At 41.1% G+C, this 17,848-nt stretch overlaps 1 protein-coding gene across 1 annotated transcript in view; it reads right to left on the reverse strand.

Annotated features, from left to right (window-relative positions):
* Positions 1–17,347, reverse strand: part of RANBP9 (RAN binding protein 9) — a 38,841-nt gene extending 21,494 nt beyond the window's left edge. Inside the window, exons 1-2 of the mRNA XM_058033102.1 lie at positions 16,676–17,347; positions 8,284–8,395 (exon numbers count right to left, since the gene is read on the reverse strand). Of these exons, the coding sequence (XP_057889085.1) occupies positions 8,284–8,395; positions 16,676–17,138 (575 nt within the window). The 5' untranslated portion in view covers positions 17,139–17,347. The remainder of the gene's footprint in view (positions 1–8,283; positions 8,396–16,675) is intronic.
* Positions 17,348–17,848: the final 501 nt, after the last annotated feature.

Below are 17,848 nucleotides of genomic sequence, written 5' to 3' on the forward strand. Positions count from 1 at the left end.
GACTTGCTTCAGTGGGAGGAAGTACACAAACTGTTCTCCCATTTGCTGCTTAAAGCTCACACTTCATGCGTGTCAGGATCATAAGAAGAGTGGCAGAACAATGTATTTAAGTTTTCCTCCCTTAGCCTATGACAAAAATGATGGGCAGCACGACAAGCAGCCCAGGTGCAATGCAGGCCCAGAATGTTCTACGTCTGCTCATGATGCTGTCCTGTCACATTAAGAGGTTTGGTCTAGGAGACCCAAGTGGACCTGTCCTTCCTGTCTGCAGCTCTGCTGGCCATAAGAGCTGTCCTGGGCAAGGGGAGGTGTCAGCACCATGAAGCAGCACGCTCAGTCCATCCTGTAGCACCTTCCAAAAATGGACACAGCTTTGTGGCGTCAGAGACCAGAGAGGGTGAACAGTGCTGTGGTTCTGATGCTGCCTCCCTCAGTACCCGAGGCCTGTCCCTCCACCTCAGCTCCCTACCCAGACATGTCCCTGGCTGTTGCACTGGGAGGATCATTTACCCAGGCAAATGGCACAAAGTGGCCTGGTGCCTGTTTTATTAAGCAGCCCCTCTCTTGAGCAATTTCAGTCCCACTGGCTGCTACTCATCATCTCATTAACATGCTCAACTCTTACAGGATCTCATAAAATAACAAACAACCATTCATGGAAGACATGAAATCAACCCATGAGAATCTGAAATTAGAGAATATAGCTGGAAAGCAATGTAAAGTACAGCCAAATTGATATTAAGGACCAAGAAAGCAAGTGTATTTTACAAAGACTTGGGGTTTTTTTTTCACTTCAAATTGTATTTATTCTTGTTCCAGTCCAGATCAATTAAGATATAGGTTACCATTTTAGTGTCTCAGCACATTTTCTAGTTTACATTTCAGAAGTGATATACAAACTTTAGGAACACCAGAAAACAACAGAATTTAAAATTCGCTGAAGATTCTTTTTTTTTTTTTTGCCACAAAGCAAAAGAGAAAATGTCAAAAAAAGAGGCATTATGATACCTACTTGTTTCCTATAACACATACTGAAAAGTCTAGGCTTCTCTGCAGAGGAATGTTTAAGAAGCAGAAAGCTCACAAAGCTATTTTCTCCTCAAGTATCTTTCTAGTCAAAGAATAAATTTACATTTTTGCTGGAGCCTTAAGTTTCTACTTGGATGCCTGAATAGACTAATTGTGAGAAATGAAAACAGCCAGAGCCAAACAGAAGGAACAAACAGCAGTAAGAGATGGTACAGAACTGCAGATGCTAAAAGATCAAGAAATTAACAAAACTCAGAAAGAAACTCTGATTTTTATTTATAACTGTTTTTCTGATTTTTATTTATAACTGTTCCATTCGATCTTGTAGCCACTATGTTGAAGGTATATGGAAGACCTTTCAATATGAAAGCTGATAAAAATCAGAACTCAGATTAATTACATCCTATCCTGCTCACTCCATAAAGAGGAATCTCAAAAACTATACCAAACCACAGACAACTCAGAAAGGCTGAAGATAAATTCAAGTACTAAATAATCACTTCCCTAGTAAAAAAAAAAAAAAAATTCTATCAAAAATTCCATGCTGTATTTATAAAGCAAACTAACATAATTTAGCAGATACTTACATAATAGTATGTGACAGACTTCCTACTACAGAAATGTCACCTGCTATCTCTGCAAAGATTCAAATTTCTTCTGACTTCCATTGTGCCTACATATGCTGCTGAAGACATTATAACCTGGGGAACTTCTGCATGCTGCTTTGAAAACCAACTCTTTTGTTTTTGCAAAAAGTAACTAACCAACGTGGTGCCTTATTCTCTACATGTTATCCATTTAAAGAAAGCAACTTCAACATACAGCATTAAAACTTAAGTTACCATATTATCTGTAGGGAACCTAAGACAAAGCACGAACAGATGTTTACAGCCATAAATAAGGCAACTGAAAACACCCTAATGTTTTGAATGCATTGATTATTAAGAAAAGTAGAAGTAACACTGAAAAAAAATATAAGCTATATACCAAGTATAGTTTGCTTTATCATTATGTTAGTACCTTGGAAAGAGGACAAGAAGAAAAAAAATGCATCATCTTTAGGACTTTAAAGACTCAATGAACTTCTATAGGGCCCTCACAACTGACTTGCAAGGACATAAAAAGTTTGAATAATGTTCTCCTATAGTTTTCTACACTGCTTTCGCTGACACTGTGAGGCCAGAAATAAGCCACATTAAAAAGGTACCTACATTTATCTTTAATATAGTTACTCTGCTTTAAAATTTTGCAGAAATGTGCAAATTCAAGATCCTTATTGTCTGCACAATCACAATAAGAAATGAGATGTTAATCTATTTAAATGTTTCAAAATATGCCACAGACAGTTTGAGTCTTTAATTTCAAATTGAAAACAAGTTAAATTTTACAGAGTATTTCCAAGGAAACAGTATTTTGGACATGATAAACTCAGGTTTCAGATCCATGCAGTTCTGCATAGAGAGGCAAAACCAAAAATACATCAGGCAGTCATTTTGCATAGTGCTCGAAACTGTTACTCCTGTAACATTTTGCTTGTGATTGCTCTAATGTTCGTAGAAGGATTCTCATTTACTGACATCCCTCCCACTTTGAAGTTTCATCATTTCATCCTGGGACACTTGTCCCCAAGGACTAGAGCCTTTTTGGGGACCATACTGTCAGAAAAGAATAATTACAAAGAAAATAATATCATGTAAATGTGGACTACAGTAAAGTTAGCATCTATACACTGTATTTATGTGAATGAACTTCAGAAGAAAGAAGTAAAAGATTTTTAAAGAAGACCAAGAAATCAAACATTCTCTTAACACTCTTTTTAAATTACAATTTTCAATTTCTAGCATACACCATCAAAGAAAGAAACCTTTTGTCATAGCTGCAATATTTCTGACCAGGTCAACACAAACCTTGAACAATCTTATTAAACATTTAGTTAATGTTCATTTCTGCCAATATCTGGTCTCATACACTCAGGTAAAAAATTAATTACTGCTATAGTTTAAGAAAAGATACACTTGCTGATTCATGACCTGATCTCTTCTTGCAGCTGCTACAATTCAAATGAAGACACCAATGAAAGAAGGATACTTCAGACCTTATCAGATTCTACCCTGTACACAAGTACTCCGCAAGGCCTACTTATATGGAGAGACTGAGTGAAGTTTTGCATGTTGTTTCACCAAATACCTGTTCTTTTAACAAATACCAGCTGAAGACATATTAAAACTATAAAAACAGGTCTTAGGACTGCATAAAATTTTCAGAATACATTAATAATGTACAAAACAAATACAAACCAATCAGCAACTGACAATGTTATATATTTTGTTTATTGGTTAATGCTTCTGTTGAACAAGAAAATGGGTATACTGGATGCTAAAGGAAAAGCCAACTTACTGCAACACAAACAACTTGTAATAAAAAAGTATAGTTTGTGTTTGAAGAGCTACACATACATCCTCTAGGAGACAACAAAGCATTTATGACTCAAACACTCTAAAACAGCTCAGGCTCCGCCGCAGGCATAGGTGTCATGAACACTCAAACTTAATTCCCATGGTATTTTTGTTTTGGATAGTTTTTCCTTTTTTACTTCACCACCTACTTCATCCCATACACAACACACACTACACAAGATACTGCCAAAACAACAGATGACTGATTGTATACCCAGTGTTAAAAACCAGCCATAGTGTAACAAGTGTTTAAAGCCTTATTAACACTGCTTTACCAAAAACATACTGATTACTTGCATGAATTGCTGTACTAAAATTTTATTTTAGAGCACTATATTTAGCAGAACTTACACATGGTGCTATAAAGGCTGGCCATGAAGATCTGCATCAGCACCACTACACCACAGACTAAACAACACTGCTCACACAAGTGTAAGCTCAGTGCTATTTGTTAAAAGGATACAGCCTTTCTAAACTTAGTTTTCATCAATTCTTCTGGATGGCTTACCACTCCCAATCCTTGTTTTCATTCTTCTTGAAAAAAAAAAAAAAAAAATCAGCAGTGCTCGAGGCCAGGTTGGATGGAGTGTTGAGCAACCTGGTCTAGTGAAAGGTGTGCCTGCCCTTGGCAGTGGGGTTGGAACGGGATGATCTTTAAAGTCTCTTCCAACCCAAAGCATTCTGTGACTCCATGATTTTTGCATTTTAAGCATCTTCCTCAGCTGTTCTAAAAGCACTGAAGACTGTCTAGAAGTACATGCTATTAACTATCATTTTTTGCCCATTCTTATTAATTGTATTTACAAATCAATGAGTAAGAATGGACAGAAATTCAGGACATGGAAGATAAAATTATTGTTCCCAGAAGTTCATTTTCTCTGGGAAAGAAACATGTCTCTCCTAGTGAAAGATTTAAAAAGCCAAAAGGCTGTATTTAAACTAAAATTAATGGGTATAAGCTACACCATGACCGAAAGTAGCATTCCCAGGGTCTTTGTTTCACATTTTGCTTTCTGCTCCTAGTTTCATCCTCTTTTGCTGTCATAGCTACTCATGAAATGATACAAGCAGCCATACTGGGGGAAAAAACTGAATGAAAACAAACTCACTCTGGAGGTCAGCTTTTGGCAAATTAGTTATCCAATCAGATTTACCATGAAGCTGATACAAACAGTCACAAACTGGGAAAAGGGACATCAACTCAATGAGTGTTCAGGGACTGCTTCTTCTCCTGGCCAAAATTTTTTATTTATTTTTAAGTTAACTGGGCATTTCAACAGAGAGGCAGACATAACTTACTGTTAGTTAATAGTCCCCTTCCTGCCATGCTTTCTAATCATCACCTTGGTACTGTTCCCCATACACCCATTACCCTTCTACTGTTACTCACATAACCATCCACAATGTTCCACATGAGCCAAACAAAGCAAAGCCAAAGAGAGTATAAAAGGAGGGAATACATATACACAGAAGCCCTTGGGCTACAAAAGACAACATGAAACTAAGAAAGAAAAGTGAAAAAATAAAGAACAACAGGAAATATTTACAAAGCAATATGACAGTTGGTTAGAACTTTCAGCAAGAATTTAAAAATATCTAGGGTCACACATCTGTACTGTAGCAGCACATCAGGACTCCTTGTGTCAAACACTCTACAAATACCAAAACAGATTTTGTTTGAATATTTCAACCTTACTGAACTTAATTCTCGCTTCCCTTCTTCTCATCCAGTACCATCAGTTACTGACCCTATTACACCACATGGAGGTATCAAAAAGCAACTTTGCTGTTCATCTGCTCTGCAACACCAATTCCAATATCCAGTTCGTCTTTCCTAGTAAAGCTGGTTTTTTCACACTTTCTTCAGTGTGTTCATAATGTTCTCAAAGTTGGTCACGAACTTCTGCAAAATTAACATATTACACACCTTCAAATTTCTACTCAAGCCAGTTACTCACGTAGATACATTAAAGAATTTAATGGCCTAGGTCATTAGAGTGACAAAACCAACTCTGTGCTCAAACACAGCCACAAGAAGCCATGCTACATCCACACCCTAAACAAAAAAACAAACAAAAAAAAAGCTATGCTTCTTCAAAGAAGAATAATTTTTGCCCTGCTACTTTCAGATATGCAAGATCAGATTCTAGAAGCAGCACTTTCAAGTACTACAGTAGTATGAAAAATGGATCTCCTACAGCAGGTTTTTAGTAAAGGGTTTTTGATTATTTCACGCAAGTCATGTTAAGTAGAGCACACAAGCAAGAAGGCTCTTAGATACACTCCTATTATACAGTACATGGACTAAATACTTTCAACTGAGTTTATTAAAAAATTAAATAGAAGTAGTGAAGACTACTACCAAAGGGAACTCCAAACAAACAGCACAAAATTATCCACTGTCATTTATGCAAGCTGGGAGCTGTACTTCAGCTTACAGATAGATATCTCAGTTGTCTCAGGTAGTCTAGGATTTACTTTAAACAGTATTGTAAAATACAGCTCTGCTGCTGCCACAGCTAGGCTAACACCTTGAGAACACTTGATTTTGCAAGTAAGGCATTTTAGCTAATTGACCCAATTAGTTACATGCTGGTCTTCTACAGACATGGTCCTCCTGAACTCTGTTCCCATTACCAGATAACAAAAAGAAAAAAAAAATATGGCAAAAATGTACCTGGAGCAAGCCAGGTGAAACACAGCAGGCAGTGAAAAACAACTAATAAATCCGAACTGACAGAAACTGGTTTCTATAGTCCTATTTCTCTGCATTAAATTCCCCAGTTTACTTATTATGACAAAATTTTTTAGTTTAAATGCAAGGTAACACTGAACTGTAAGAGATTCATGCTGCATCTCACCAAAGACCTCCTGGACCTGAGAACAGGGTCTAGAGACACACATTTAACATCCAGTGAGGTGCCACATGTTGATTCCTGGTCTTTATCACCCAGACTGCATTTGGCTTTAGCTGTGTGTACATTATTTCCCAGCTACCATACTACCTTACACAATGAAAAAATTCACATCTCAGCTCATTGTGCAGCTAATGTTTCATAAAGTGACACTAAATGAAGTTCACAAGGCTGAAGCAAGGATGAGGCGGTATTAACTGAAAAAAGTACCCCCTCATTTTTTATGCAATCTCAAGAGGCAACTTTGCAATTCATAATCTCACAAGTAACCACTTAAATACAAAACTTTGAAAAACTTTACTCAGTGATGTCTTCCCACTTTTGCAGGGTTGCCTTATTGAATCTGAAGTTACTAAAATCCAACACAAAGGATCACCAGTGAAATGCTAGAGGAGCTATGTAAAATGATACACCCACACATGTGGACACTTTTTGAAATCCATCACTTCAAAAAAGCTACCTTCCAAACTAAGTAGGCAGAAAACTATTTCAAGAAGAGACACACTACTAGCAAGTCAAAATAAGAACCTCTCCTTAACTCACAGCAAGCAGCAGGATAATTTTTTAAAAAATGTTCCTAAAATTAAAAATACCCCAAAAACAAAAAAAAAAAAAAAAACAAACCAGGAAACTCACACCCCACACCCCCCCAAAAATAAAGGTGTTCCTAAAATCGGTAGCAGAATGTTACTTGAAAAGCTAATTTCTACCACCTCAATTTAAAATAATTAGGTCTTCACAGTGTAACAAAAGCAACTATGGATGTAAGCTTTTCACAGCAAAGAACTCTCCCAGGGATAACTTTTGAGACAGAAATAACAACAAACTCATAAATGCCCCTACAAAGCTGCAGCACTACTGAGAGGCTATTCTTTCAAAATATCGCTATGCAATACTATAAGGAAAACAAGTTTGGATACTGTTTCTTACTTACAGAGGGCTTACAGGACTCTGGGAAAATGAAAGAAACAAACCACAGCAAGACAAAGAAAAGACAAAGGCACTGAATTTCATCCATGGTTCTTCTCTCAAGATTTACTTTCACACCAGGGCATAAGCACCTGCAATATGCTTGTACAGTACCTAGAACATGGACAGCCAGTCCTGAACCTTGCAGCAGAACCAGAGAATGTACTACAGCACATTAGAAAGCAGTCCTACAGTGTATCACAATTAACACCCATCCTCTACCAAAAGCAGTGTAAGATGAAAAGGAACTGAAGTGCTTCAGCAAAGATTTCCTTAGTACTTCAAGACTTTCCCAGGTGAGATTCTATCTGCCTCAGCAGACTTAAAAGCATGTATTACTTGTGCTTCAACAGATTCATAATTCAGATGGATTATGGGAAGCAGCAGCTTCTTACTCATCAATTCTTGTTCTTTCCATAGGGTGACAAATTCCCAGGCACTTATTCAGAATATTCCCCTTTATTCTTATTACTGTTCATCAACAAGTAGCCTTAAGAATAACTTTCTGTTTCAAAATTGATATGACATCCATGAAAAGATCACACTGAGGAAATAAGTTGTCTGCTACACACCCTAAAAATTACATCAAAGTCTGTAAATCCATATAGCCAAAACCCAACACCTTTAAAGGTAACAGCAGGGTCAATCTGGTCATTCAAACCCTAACTTTTTTTGTCAAGAAAAAATGAGATGTTTTGGTATTTACTGTACACTGATTTGTGGACAATAAACATCACAATCAGCTCTCTTAAAAGAATCAAATATAAGAGTGCAATTTCTCAACAATAAGGAATCAAGCTATATAAAGTGGTAAAATAGGAAAATAAGTTTTGATACTGAAAACATCTGTTGACTGAAAGATGATATAAGACAGTATCTCAAGAAACAATTAATTCATAATGCACTCTGCTTACCCATCTCTTCCCTTACTGACAATTTTAACTTCGAAATAATATATGCCACAGGCTGCAGGTATAGGATGTGTAGCTCGAACAGAAGCAGCATCTTTTGGAGTCTTTCCATGACCTGAAAAACAAGAGCATTCAAAACACACAAAAAATGTATTTTAGTTAATTGCAGAAGGTGACTCAAAGCTATGCATGCCAACTACTCAAAACAAAAGGATTATGCAATGAGCAAACAACATACAATATTCTTATCAACCTGATTTTTATGCTGGAGTATTTTGTTTCAAATACTGTAAGCACCTGTATTGCAAACAAGGATGCTAAAGAAGTTCTGGATATAGTAACCCAAATAGGTCCCACAATTATTTAAAAGGAAGCCAGGAAAAAGTTTCACCATTCTAAGTAACATGATTGACAAAAGGCCACCTGTGTCTGAAAGAACTGTATGATTTCTCAAATGCACAGGGCTTACTCATTTTTATAAACTGAAACACAACGTAAGAGAGTTTCATCTAATGCTTAGTACTCTGAATCTACAAGTTACTGAAGACATTTCAATTCTAACATCCTCCAGAATAAAAATCAGTCATTATATAGAACATGCTACTCACAATCAATTTCCACATTCCAATGTTGTTCCAGGACAGCATTAAGCCTTACAGTCTGCAACTGAGCTCATGCAGCTCCTGCTCCTTTTTCTTCTTAGGCTCACTCTACATTAGCTCTGCCACAATAATGCCCAATTTCAGATCTTGTCTACTCCCAGGATTTTCAACCCAAACCCAAGAGCCACTTGCATTCTACTAACACCAACCTTCTGAAGGTGTCATCCTTCCTCCTCACAGCCCTTTCCAAAAGCAACCTGCAAGCAGGCTTTTGACCAGATGACTTGTTTTAGCAACAACCTGCTCAAGCAAGCACAGTGTCTCAAAAGTACACCCAAAACTCCTCAACTTTTGTGTGACAGTCATGCATGGGACCACTGGACATAATTTAAAAAAATTTAACAAACAAGATGGAAAGTATATTGGATCATGGCAAGAAGCAAGGCAATTCAGTAAGGTGGAAACCAAGAACAGACTGTCACTGCCATAAGAATAACTCACGCCAATCCCATGCCTACTCTTGAAGTGGATCTGTAGCATGATGAAAGGAGCTGCCTGGTTTGAGTGTGCTGTACAAATCACTTGTGCTGCAGCACTCCAGCTGTCATTTCCAGTCCAGACAGGGAGGCCTACTGCACCTGCACAGCAATTGATCTGCATATGCAAAAATCCCACAACCAAACACACTTCTTTCAGGGGCATTAACACTGGCATTACTGCTCAGGCTCAGATTAATCATGTTTCAGGTGCAGCAAGTCAGGTCACACAGCAAAGAAGAAACTGTAGGAGAATGACAGCCTAGGCAGGCAGAAAGATAAGGCCCAGCTGGCCTACAGTACAAAACCTCTAAGGGCAGAGGGTCAGGGATTGACCTGTACAGAACCTCTGAGCACAGTGCTCCCTTGTGCAAATGTTCATAGAACTGTCAGTGCTTATCAGCCTGCAGAGCCAGCACCCACCAGCTCCTAACCAACGGCACGTGCTCAGCCAGGGAGAACTCTCACCAAGGCCACACCAGCAACCAACACCTTTTTGGACAGCACAAATTCTTCACCCACTGACATTAGGTTTAACCTACCATGTTTTCTCTGATGTTGGTGACTCACCCCAGTGTGCTACTATCTAAACACAAGTGGCCAACCACCTTACTTTCCTGAGTGCAAACCCATTGCTTGCTTCAGTGTTTTGATAGTACTACTAAGCATTTTGTGCAGAAATCCTTCGATCACCTCACACATTTGACAATGTTAAGTTTGCTGCCTACGTTCTGCATGTTGATTTGTGCATGCTGATGTGATGCATCACATGAGGGAAAAACAGTAATTTACTCCTCCTATACATACACAATACATTTTATTGTTCACTACTTTTAACTTATTTCCTCGGGCTGTGACAACCAGTGTAACAACCAAGTACATAATCTTAGAGCTTCCATGAGTTTGCTTGGTTTTCAAGGGCTGGTGGATCACTATTTAGCTATTACAGATTATCACATCTAAGTACATTGAAATCCTTCAGCTAAAAGGGCAGAACACTGAATTCCTAAGATATCCCTTAAGTTCAAAAAAGTCCAATTAAACAATGCACTGGAAGAAGGAAAAATACTTTCTTCTAAAATGTCTTTAGGTTTTTACTTTAAAATAGACTGCAAAGAAGTTCCCTTGGTTACTCTATGCACTTGACAATCTGTGTAGTTTCAGTCTGAGTCATTCTCCTTATTTGGGAAAGTCTTCCACATAGAAAAGACTAAAGCAGTAGGAACCAGCCAAATATTATTGAAAATGTAAATCTATTACCCAGCAGACTTGGCTTTGTGAAATCACAATCTAAGTGTTTGGCAACAATACCTATTTAAGGTATTCTTAACACCTCTTCCTGAAACTCCCCTTCTCCCACCTCCTCCCCAATCCAGGCATTTATTTGCAAGGCCATACTAGGAACCAGATTGATTAGCTGATTGGGGTTTAAGAAACCTACCAGATTTTTTTAAGCAGCAGATCAGTTCCCTGATCCAGTTCACAACACAGCCACACACAGCTGTCACACTGCAAATAAGAGGTCAACAGAGGGGCAGAAGTAACAGGATACCTTACCAGTATTGCCAAACACTTCATGTAGTGAAGCAACATGCTTGGGGAAGTCAGTGCCCAAAACTACTTTCATCCCATTAAAACAGAAGACACCCTAAATTTAGAACTGCTGTCCCTCTAACATAATCTCCTATGAATCCCATTTTACTGCTTGAGCATACTGCTTTAATTTGTACTTACATAAAATTAATATGTCTAGAAGGCTAAACATCATCCAGCTAACTACTTTCCAATATTCCAAGTATCTCCACACTGTCCATGGTAGTTAAGTCTTTCAGTACCACTGAATTACATGTGGTCATGAGATCCTAGTTTATCAGCCTGCTTTAAAACAATAAAGAGGCTCTTAACTGACCAGTTAGCTGAACTGCAAAATTCCTTAGCAAAGGATACTACAGATGTTAGTGTTTAAGAGAACACAGCTTCTAGAACTGCAGTTAACTGAGACACTGCCTTGAGCCCATAATGTCCTTCAGCTTAAAATGGCTGGAAGCTGAGAGGGGAAACAGACACACACCGTTTATGCCCGACATGTTTTTAGATTTTTTCTCAGGCACTTGCGACCACTGTCACCAATGGGACTCCAGAGCTAAGTGGCCCATCACCTTGATGTCTTCTACTGCTGCCACATTCTTTGGTAACCTGAATCCTCACTTCCTTGCTTAAGAATTAAAAAGAACTTTGACACCCAACTCTGAACTTCTGAATCGGAGGTTTCAAACACCTGAAGTAGATCACACAAACACTGCCCAATGTTTCAAAACACACCCCTCCAACAGTCACAAGCTATAGGCTGAGTATTTAAAAGAACACTTTTGAAGTATGTAGTATTTAACACTAGGGATTTTCATCATTAAAAAGAGAACTCTGCAAACAGATGCACTGGGGGCAGAGAAGGGAAAACAGGTCTACAAATCTTGAACTTTACACTAAACCAGATCATAGGTGAGTTCAATTACTAGTACTGCTTTTACTTGGGCTTTCATTAGAAGTGTTTGACAAGCATGAGTTGACCATGCTTTATATAACTTTTTAAGCACTCACACTAATGATTTTTAGTAAGTAGTATCGCTATTACTTAAGCAAAATTACAGTGAAATTAATCTAAATTTTAATTCTATCAAAAGCTAACTCGGATATAAACATGTTTGGAGAAACCATTGCTGCTTTCAAAAAAGATAATCTTTGAACCTAAATCTAATTTTGTAATGCATACACACCGAATAGTCCAGAAGAAATCTATAGCAGCACCTACCTAGACAAAAGTAAGCATGTTTATCCAGTTTAAATCCTCAAACGAAGTTTACATAAGCTGAACTGCAGTTATTTCCAACAGGTTGTTCAATGACTTGCTCACACTGTCAAAAATAAAATAATCAAAGCCTAATCTTCTGTTGTATTCATTAGGCAAGTTTCACTGAGACAAGACTGGAACAGGCTGCCCAGGGAAGAGATTGAGTCACCACCCCTGGAGGTATTTACAAAACCTGTAGATGTGGCACTTGGGGACACGGTTTAGTCGAGGACTCAGCAGTACTGAGTTTGTGGTTGGACTCGGTGTTCCCAGAGCTTTTGCAAACTAAATGATTCTATAATTCTAAGAAAAAAACCAAATCAAAAGACACAAATTACTAATTTTACTTTAACTTCTTCCCCAGTTTAAAAAAAAAAAAAGCAAGACATCTCAGAGCTACAAGGCTGTCCAAAACAGGCAAACTGTACTGAATGTACCCTGAGTGTTCTCTGCCAGCAAAAGTGACACCATCCTTGCAACACTGAGTGACAACACAGAACTATTAGTATAGAATCCTCCTCGTTTTCCAACAGGAAATGGAATGCATAGTTTGCACTGAAAAATAGTTTATTTTTGTTTTGCACTACAGGCAGTTCAAAGGCAACTGCACTGTAAATAAATGTCTGGCTAAGATCCCCTGGCCTGTGATACATTAGAAAAAGTTCATGCAATGGCAGCTTAGTCAAAATTGCATAACTTTCTTCAGCTTTTTTGGACAATTGTCGCAAGACTAAGTTAACTGAAGTTTCTATAGGAGTTTCCATTATTTCCGCACCAATTATTTTGTCTGTTTACCTAATTCTGTTTATAGTTTCTTCCATGGTTACAAATCTGAGTCTGTTTTTATCTCCTTACACTACATAGTACAGATCACTACCTGCTGGAAACCTAACTTGCCTGTCTAGTGGATCTTTCATATCACATACACCATTTATGAATTCCCTGGTTTTCAACAGGACACATGTCTTATTTCTGAATCTTTTAGAAATATATAGGAATATTTTTAAAGATGTCTTGACTTACTAGCTATGTAATTTTGTGCATGTTTTATGTGCAGCATGCACTTATGCTTTCTTTACCACTTACCTACAGCTCAGAGCTGTAAAAATTATAATTAAGTGAAATTACATCAATTTTTTCCTGATACAGTTTTTCATTGTCTCCCTTACAAAGAAACACCACAAACAACAGGTAGTAAGACAGTATTAGCTTTCTATCTGCTTGCACAGCTAACTGGCAGCAACACAAAAATGTATGTCTGCCCATAGGAAAAACAAAAATACTCTACATATAGTCTTTCATATATTTACAGTATCACTGATGCCATTGTCTATGTATTTCCTATCAAGATTTTAACAAAGCTACCTAACCCACTAAACAAAACCACCGCCTCATTTAAGTTTTCCTTTCCAAGTAACACTACGATTCTGAGAGACAGCACAAAAAAGCACTGACTCTTGGGTTTTGTTTGCCTTAACAAAATTTGAAGAGCTTTCATTCTGATGCTAGACCATACTCCTTTTTTTTAAACCTCCACCATTAGATCAATGCCTGGTTTTGTGGCAGTTTCCATTTCTTAAGCACTCTGTAGGATGCTTGCAAAAATCTTCCGGTCCAGAAATGCAGTACACAAAACATCCCAGCTGCAATGGGTAGAAAGAGACATCCACTGCACTTCATGCTTCCATACAACTTGTCCACTGGTAAGCAGGAAAATAAAAGGAATCTTCAGAAATTACATCGAGAGGACCGTCATCCATCTCACAAACCAGTGAAACAAAAATATCACTGTTCACAATACATCAGCACATTAAAATTATGCAGGTATCTATATGAAAAATAACTTCTAAAGATTTTGTGCTGATTGTTCCTCTCATACATTTTTTCAGTAGCCCCAACACATCCAAGGTGAAGGCAAAGCACTGCTGTTAACACTTTCTGCCTCCTATCAGTCACAGAAGGAAATTACTCCAGAAAAACAGCTCTATAGCCAGAAATCTACAGAGGCAGAAGAGAAAATTTATACTACAGTAATAGAAAATAGTAAGAATTGCTTTAGGTTACTGGCTTCTTTGGACAGATCTATCATTTCCTTGAGTATTTTGGTCAAGAATACAACAGTTCTTTATCTCTGCTCAACATGTAATTCATATTTCCTCTCAACAAAAACATCCCATGTTCTTCCACTACTACTTAGGTAATTTCAGAAGCACTTAAAGTGCCAATATTACAAAAGAAGATACTGTGAGTGCTTCCTTTTGAGATCTGGTATGTAAAACACTATTTCACAGTGCTAAGCACATTCCTACTTGCCATCTTCCCTTACTCTCCTCATTGAACCTCCTCATTTTCTCCCCTTTTATTGTATTCTTAGGGCTGAAGGATCCAGGAGGGAGAAAAGGCAGGAGATGTTCAGCATGTTTGCCCCCTGGTTCTCAGGTAGAAATACTCTGATGCCATTGACTGCTTAGCCCAGTTAGCAGCTTCAGGTGCCAGGCTGGTAACATAAACATGGAGTTGCCCTAACAGCCACCTTCATTAAATTACCCAGAAGAAAAGATGGGCCACTTAAGAAGCCATTTACTCCCATCTGCACTTAGGAAAAAGCACAGACGTGTTATATTGGCACCTCTCCTTTTCCAAGACCTTTGGGCTAACCTAGGAACTCTTCAACCTTCAGCACATGCCATTATTTAAGAGCTAGAGTAAAGGTATTTCATTGTTATAACCTACTGACTGTGCCTCATGACTTCTGAAATGTCTTTGAGGTAATGATTTTCGGTAACACCGTGGAAAGGAGGTATGTGAGGAAAAACAGGAATACCACAAGGAAAGCCTGAAAATATATTCTGCAATAAAACTGAGAGATCAGAAGTTCGACCTCTAAATTCTAGCTTATGAGAAAAAGAAGTTGGCCAAAGCAAAACAAACCAGCAGGAGTTGATAGCCACTAAGCTATGATCATCTTAGAAGAAAAAAACACCAAAATCAAACAACTCACTGCCACTAAGCACCAGAAAATACATAATGTTTCTAAAAATACAAGGTCATAAAACACTGAACAAAAGCCAGGAAATTCAGAGTTGAGTATTAAATTACACATCCTTAAATCACTCGGTGCCTCCCAGAAACCTGCTCTGTAGTCATCAAGCTCCTTTATTATCTTTGTACGGTGCATTAAACTTAGCATTTTTAACAGAGTATTTTGTGTGTGTGTAATATTAAAACCTCTCTATTAAAAAAAAAAAAAAAGTCTCCCAGAGTACATTTAATCCTTTCATGGCAGCCAAATCCTGCCATGTGTTTGTGTTGCCGTTTTCCTCCTCCGATTAAACAGTAACATGTTTATCGAAATTTCCCTTGAATTTCTCCACTGCAAACTCTGAGAAAGGGTAACTGCATGGTTGTTTTTTTCCCCTCCCACTACGTTCATTTGACTACAGACTGACAAAGGATCCAGTTCTTCACAGCCAACTCAGAAGTGGCTTTGAATCCACAACACTTCTACTTTAGGACTTTGGGCCTAGAACACCAGATGTGTCTGTGTTTTTTCAGGTCAGAGTGTAGGCATACGTTTCCAGGTTTTATGACATTTCATAACAATCAACACAAGTTTTTCTTCTAATACCTCTCGCTGATGTTATTTTTTAATACAAAAGCATACTGGTTTTGACCTTTTATTTGAAAATCTGTAACTTTAACTGTGAAACGTCTAGGAGGAAGGTTTTAGTCACCTTTATTAATGTTAAGTCCTACTGTCGTTCCTTCCCTCAAATCACTCTGTGCAATAGTTAGGCAAGACTATTACCAGTGACTTTAAAGTCATTTTTTTCACAGCTTAAAAATAAACCGTGTTTTTCTCAGAGCTTTCCCCTCCCGTCATTTCCGTGTTCAATAGCTTAACGCTTGCTGCTCTTAACTCCATTTAACCCTTGCTCTTCTCGAGAGGGGAAAAAAAAAAAGCAGCCACTTCTTTTTCTCGCTCATTACCATAAACAGGACACGTCATGCCGAGCGTCCTTTATTCTCCTGCCTCCGACCCAAACGTTCCGGCGATACCTGAATCCACGGAGGAAGTCTCGGAGTTTACATAATGCCCACTCCAGAAGCATAAGGAGGCGGGGGCGGCCCCTTGTGTCCCCCCCCTTTCCCCGCACGGCGACAGAAACGGGGAGGGGGAGGGGAAAGGAGAGAAAAATAAACCTGAAATAAGGGAAAACAAGCCCCTTATCTCCCCGCTGCGGGGGGAAATTTAGGGGATCGGAAAACAGGGAAGAAGGAGGGAGAGGAGCGTGTGTTATTTCCTGTTATTGTTACTCCTGTGCCCACTGCCCGACGGAGGGGTCGGGCTGCCCCCGGCCCCTGGGGGGACCGGGGGTGTCGCGGCGGCCCGGGCCGCCCCTCCTCACCTTTGTAGTGCACCCGCAGGTTGTTCTGCGAGAGGCCGATGTAACTGAATTTGTCCTTCGGGCTCCAGGAGCGGGGCAGCGGCGTCTCCTGCTCGTCCACGGCCGGGTAGAGCCTCTTCAGCCGCCGCTTCAGCTCCTTCTCCTGCTCGTTCAGGGCCGGGTCTCCGTGCGGGAAGGGCGCCGGGGCGCTGGTGCCGCTCCCCGCCGGCAGGCCCAGCGCGGCGCCGGCACCGCCGCCCCCCGCGGCCGCGGGCCCGCTGCTGCCGGCCGTGGCGGCGGCGGGTGGCGGCGGCGCCGCGGTGGCCGGAGGCGGCGGTGGCGGGTGGAGCAGGAGCGCGGCGGCCGGAGCGGGGCCGGGGCTTGCGGCGGCGGAGGGGATCCCCGGCGCCGGCGGGGGAACGGCGGCCGCCAAAGAAAGCTGTGGCGACGGCGGCTGTTGTTGCTGCTGCTGTTGCCCGGACATCCCGGCTCCGGCCTCCTCCTGCTCCTCCGCCGCCACCTCCCGCGGCGGTCGCGACTGTCACCGGACGGGCCCGGGGGCGGAGCGACGGGCAGGCCCGGGGCCGTGCGGAGCGCGGGTCACCCCCACAACCGGAGCGTCTCGGTAGAAGACGGGGGGCGGGGTGGGGGAGGGTTGGCGATGACGGCGGCCGGTGGAGGTGCCCGATGGGAGCGAGGGGCGTCGCGGGGCGCGGCGGGGCCGGGGGCGAGGCGGGCAGAGCGGCGGCGGCGGCGCCGGGCGGAAGCGGGAGGCGGGCGGGGAGCGGGCGCCGCGGCGGCGGGGCTGGCTCGGCCCCCGGCCCCTCCTCCGGTCGGGGGCGCGCCCGGCGCGCACACGCTCCGTCCGGCCCCCGGCGCGCCCCCGCCGCCGCGCGCCCCCGCATCAGCTGAGCCCGCGGCCCCGCCCCTCCTCCTCCCCGCGCTCGCGGCGGGGCGGGGCCTCCGCCCCTCGGCGGGCGCGAGGCACGGAGGGAGGGGAGCGGGGCGGGAGAGGGAGGGACGTGAGGGGTGAGGGCAGGAGGGTTGGCCTGGCGGTACCGACAAGGGCCCTTGGGAGTGGTGATGGAGCGATCCGTACGGTCCAGAGCTGCTGTAGGGCTCTCTGGCGTAACCCGGACCTGTCGCGAGCTTTTCTCCCGGAGGAAGTCTGCGCGATCCCCCGAGAGTGGTGGG

The sequence above is a fragment of the Melospiza georgiana genome, chromosome 1 (genome assembly GCF_028018845.1).
Source record: "Melospiza georgiana isolate bMelGeo1 chromosome 1, bMelGeo1.pri, whole genome shotgun sequence".
NCBI lineage: Eukaryota > Metazoa > Chordata > Aves > Passeriformes > Passerellidae > Melospiza > Melospiza georgiana.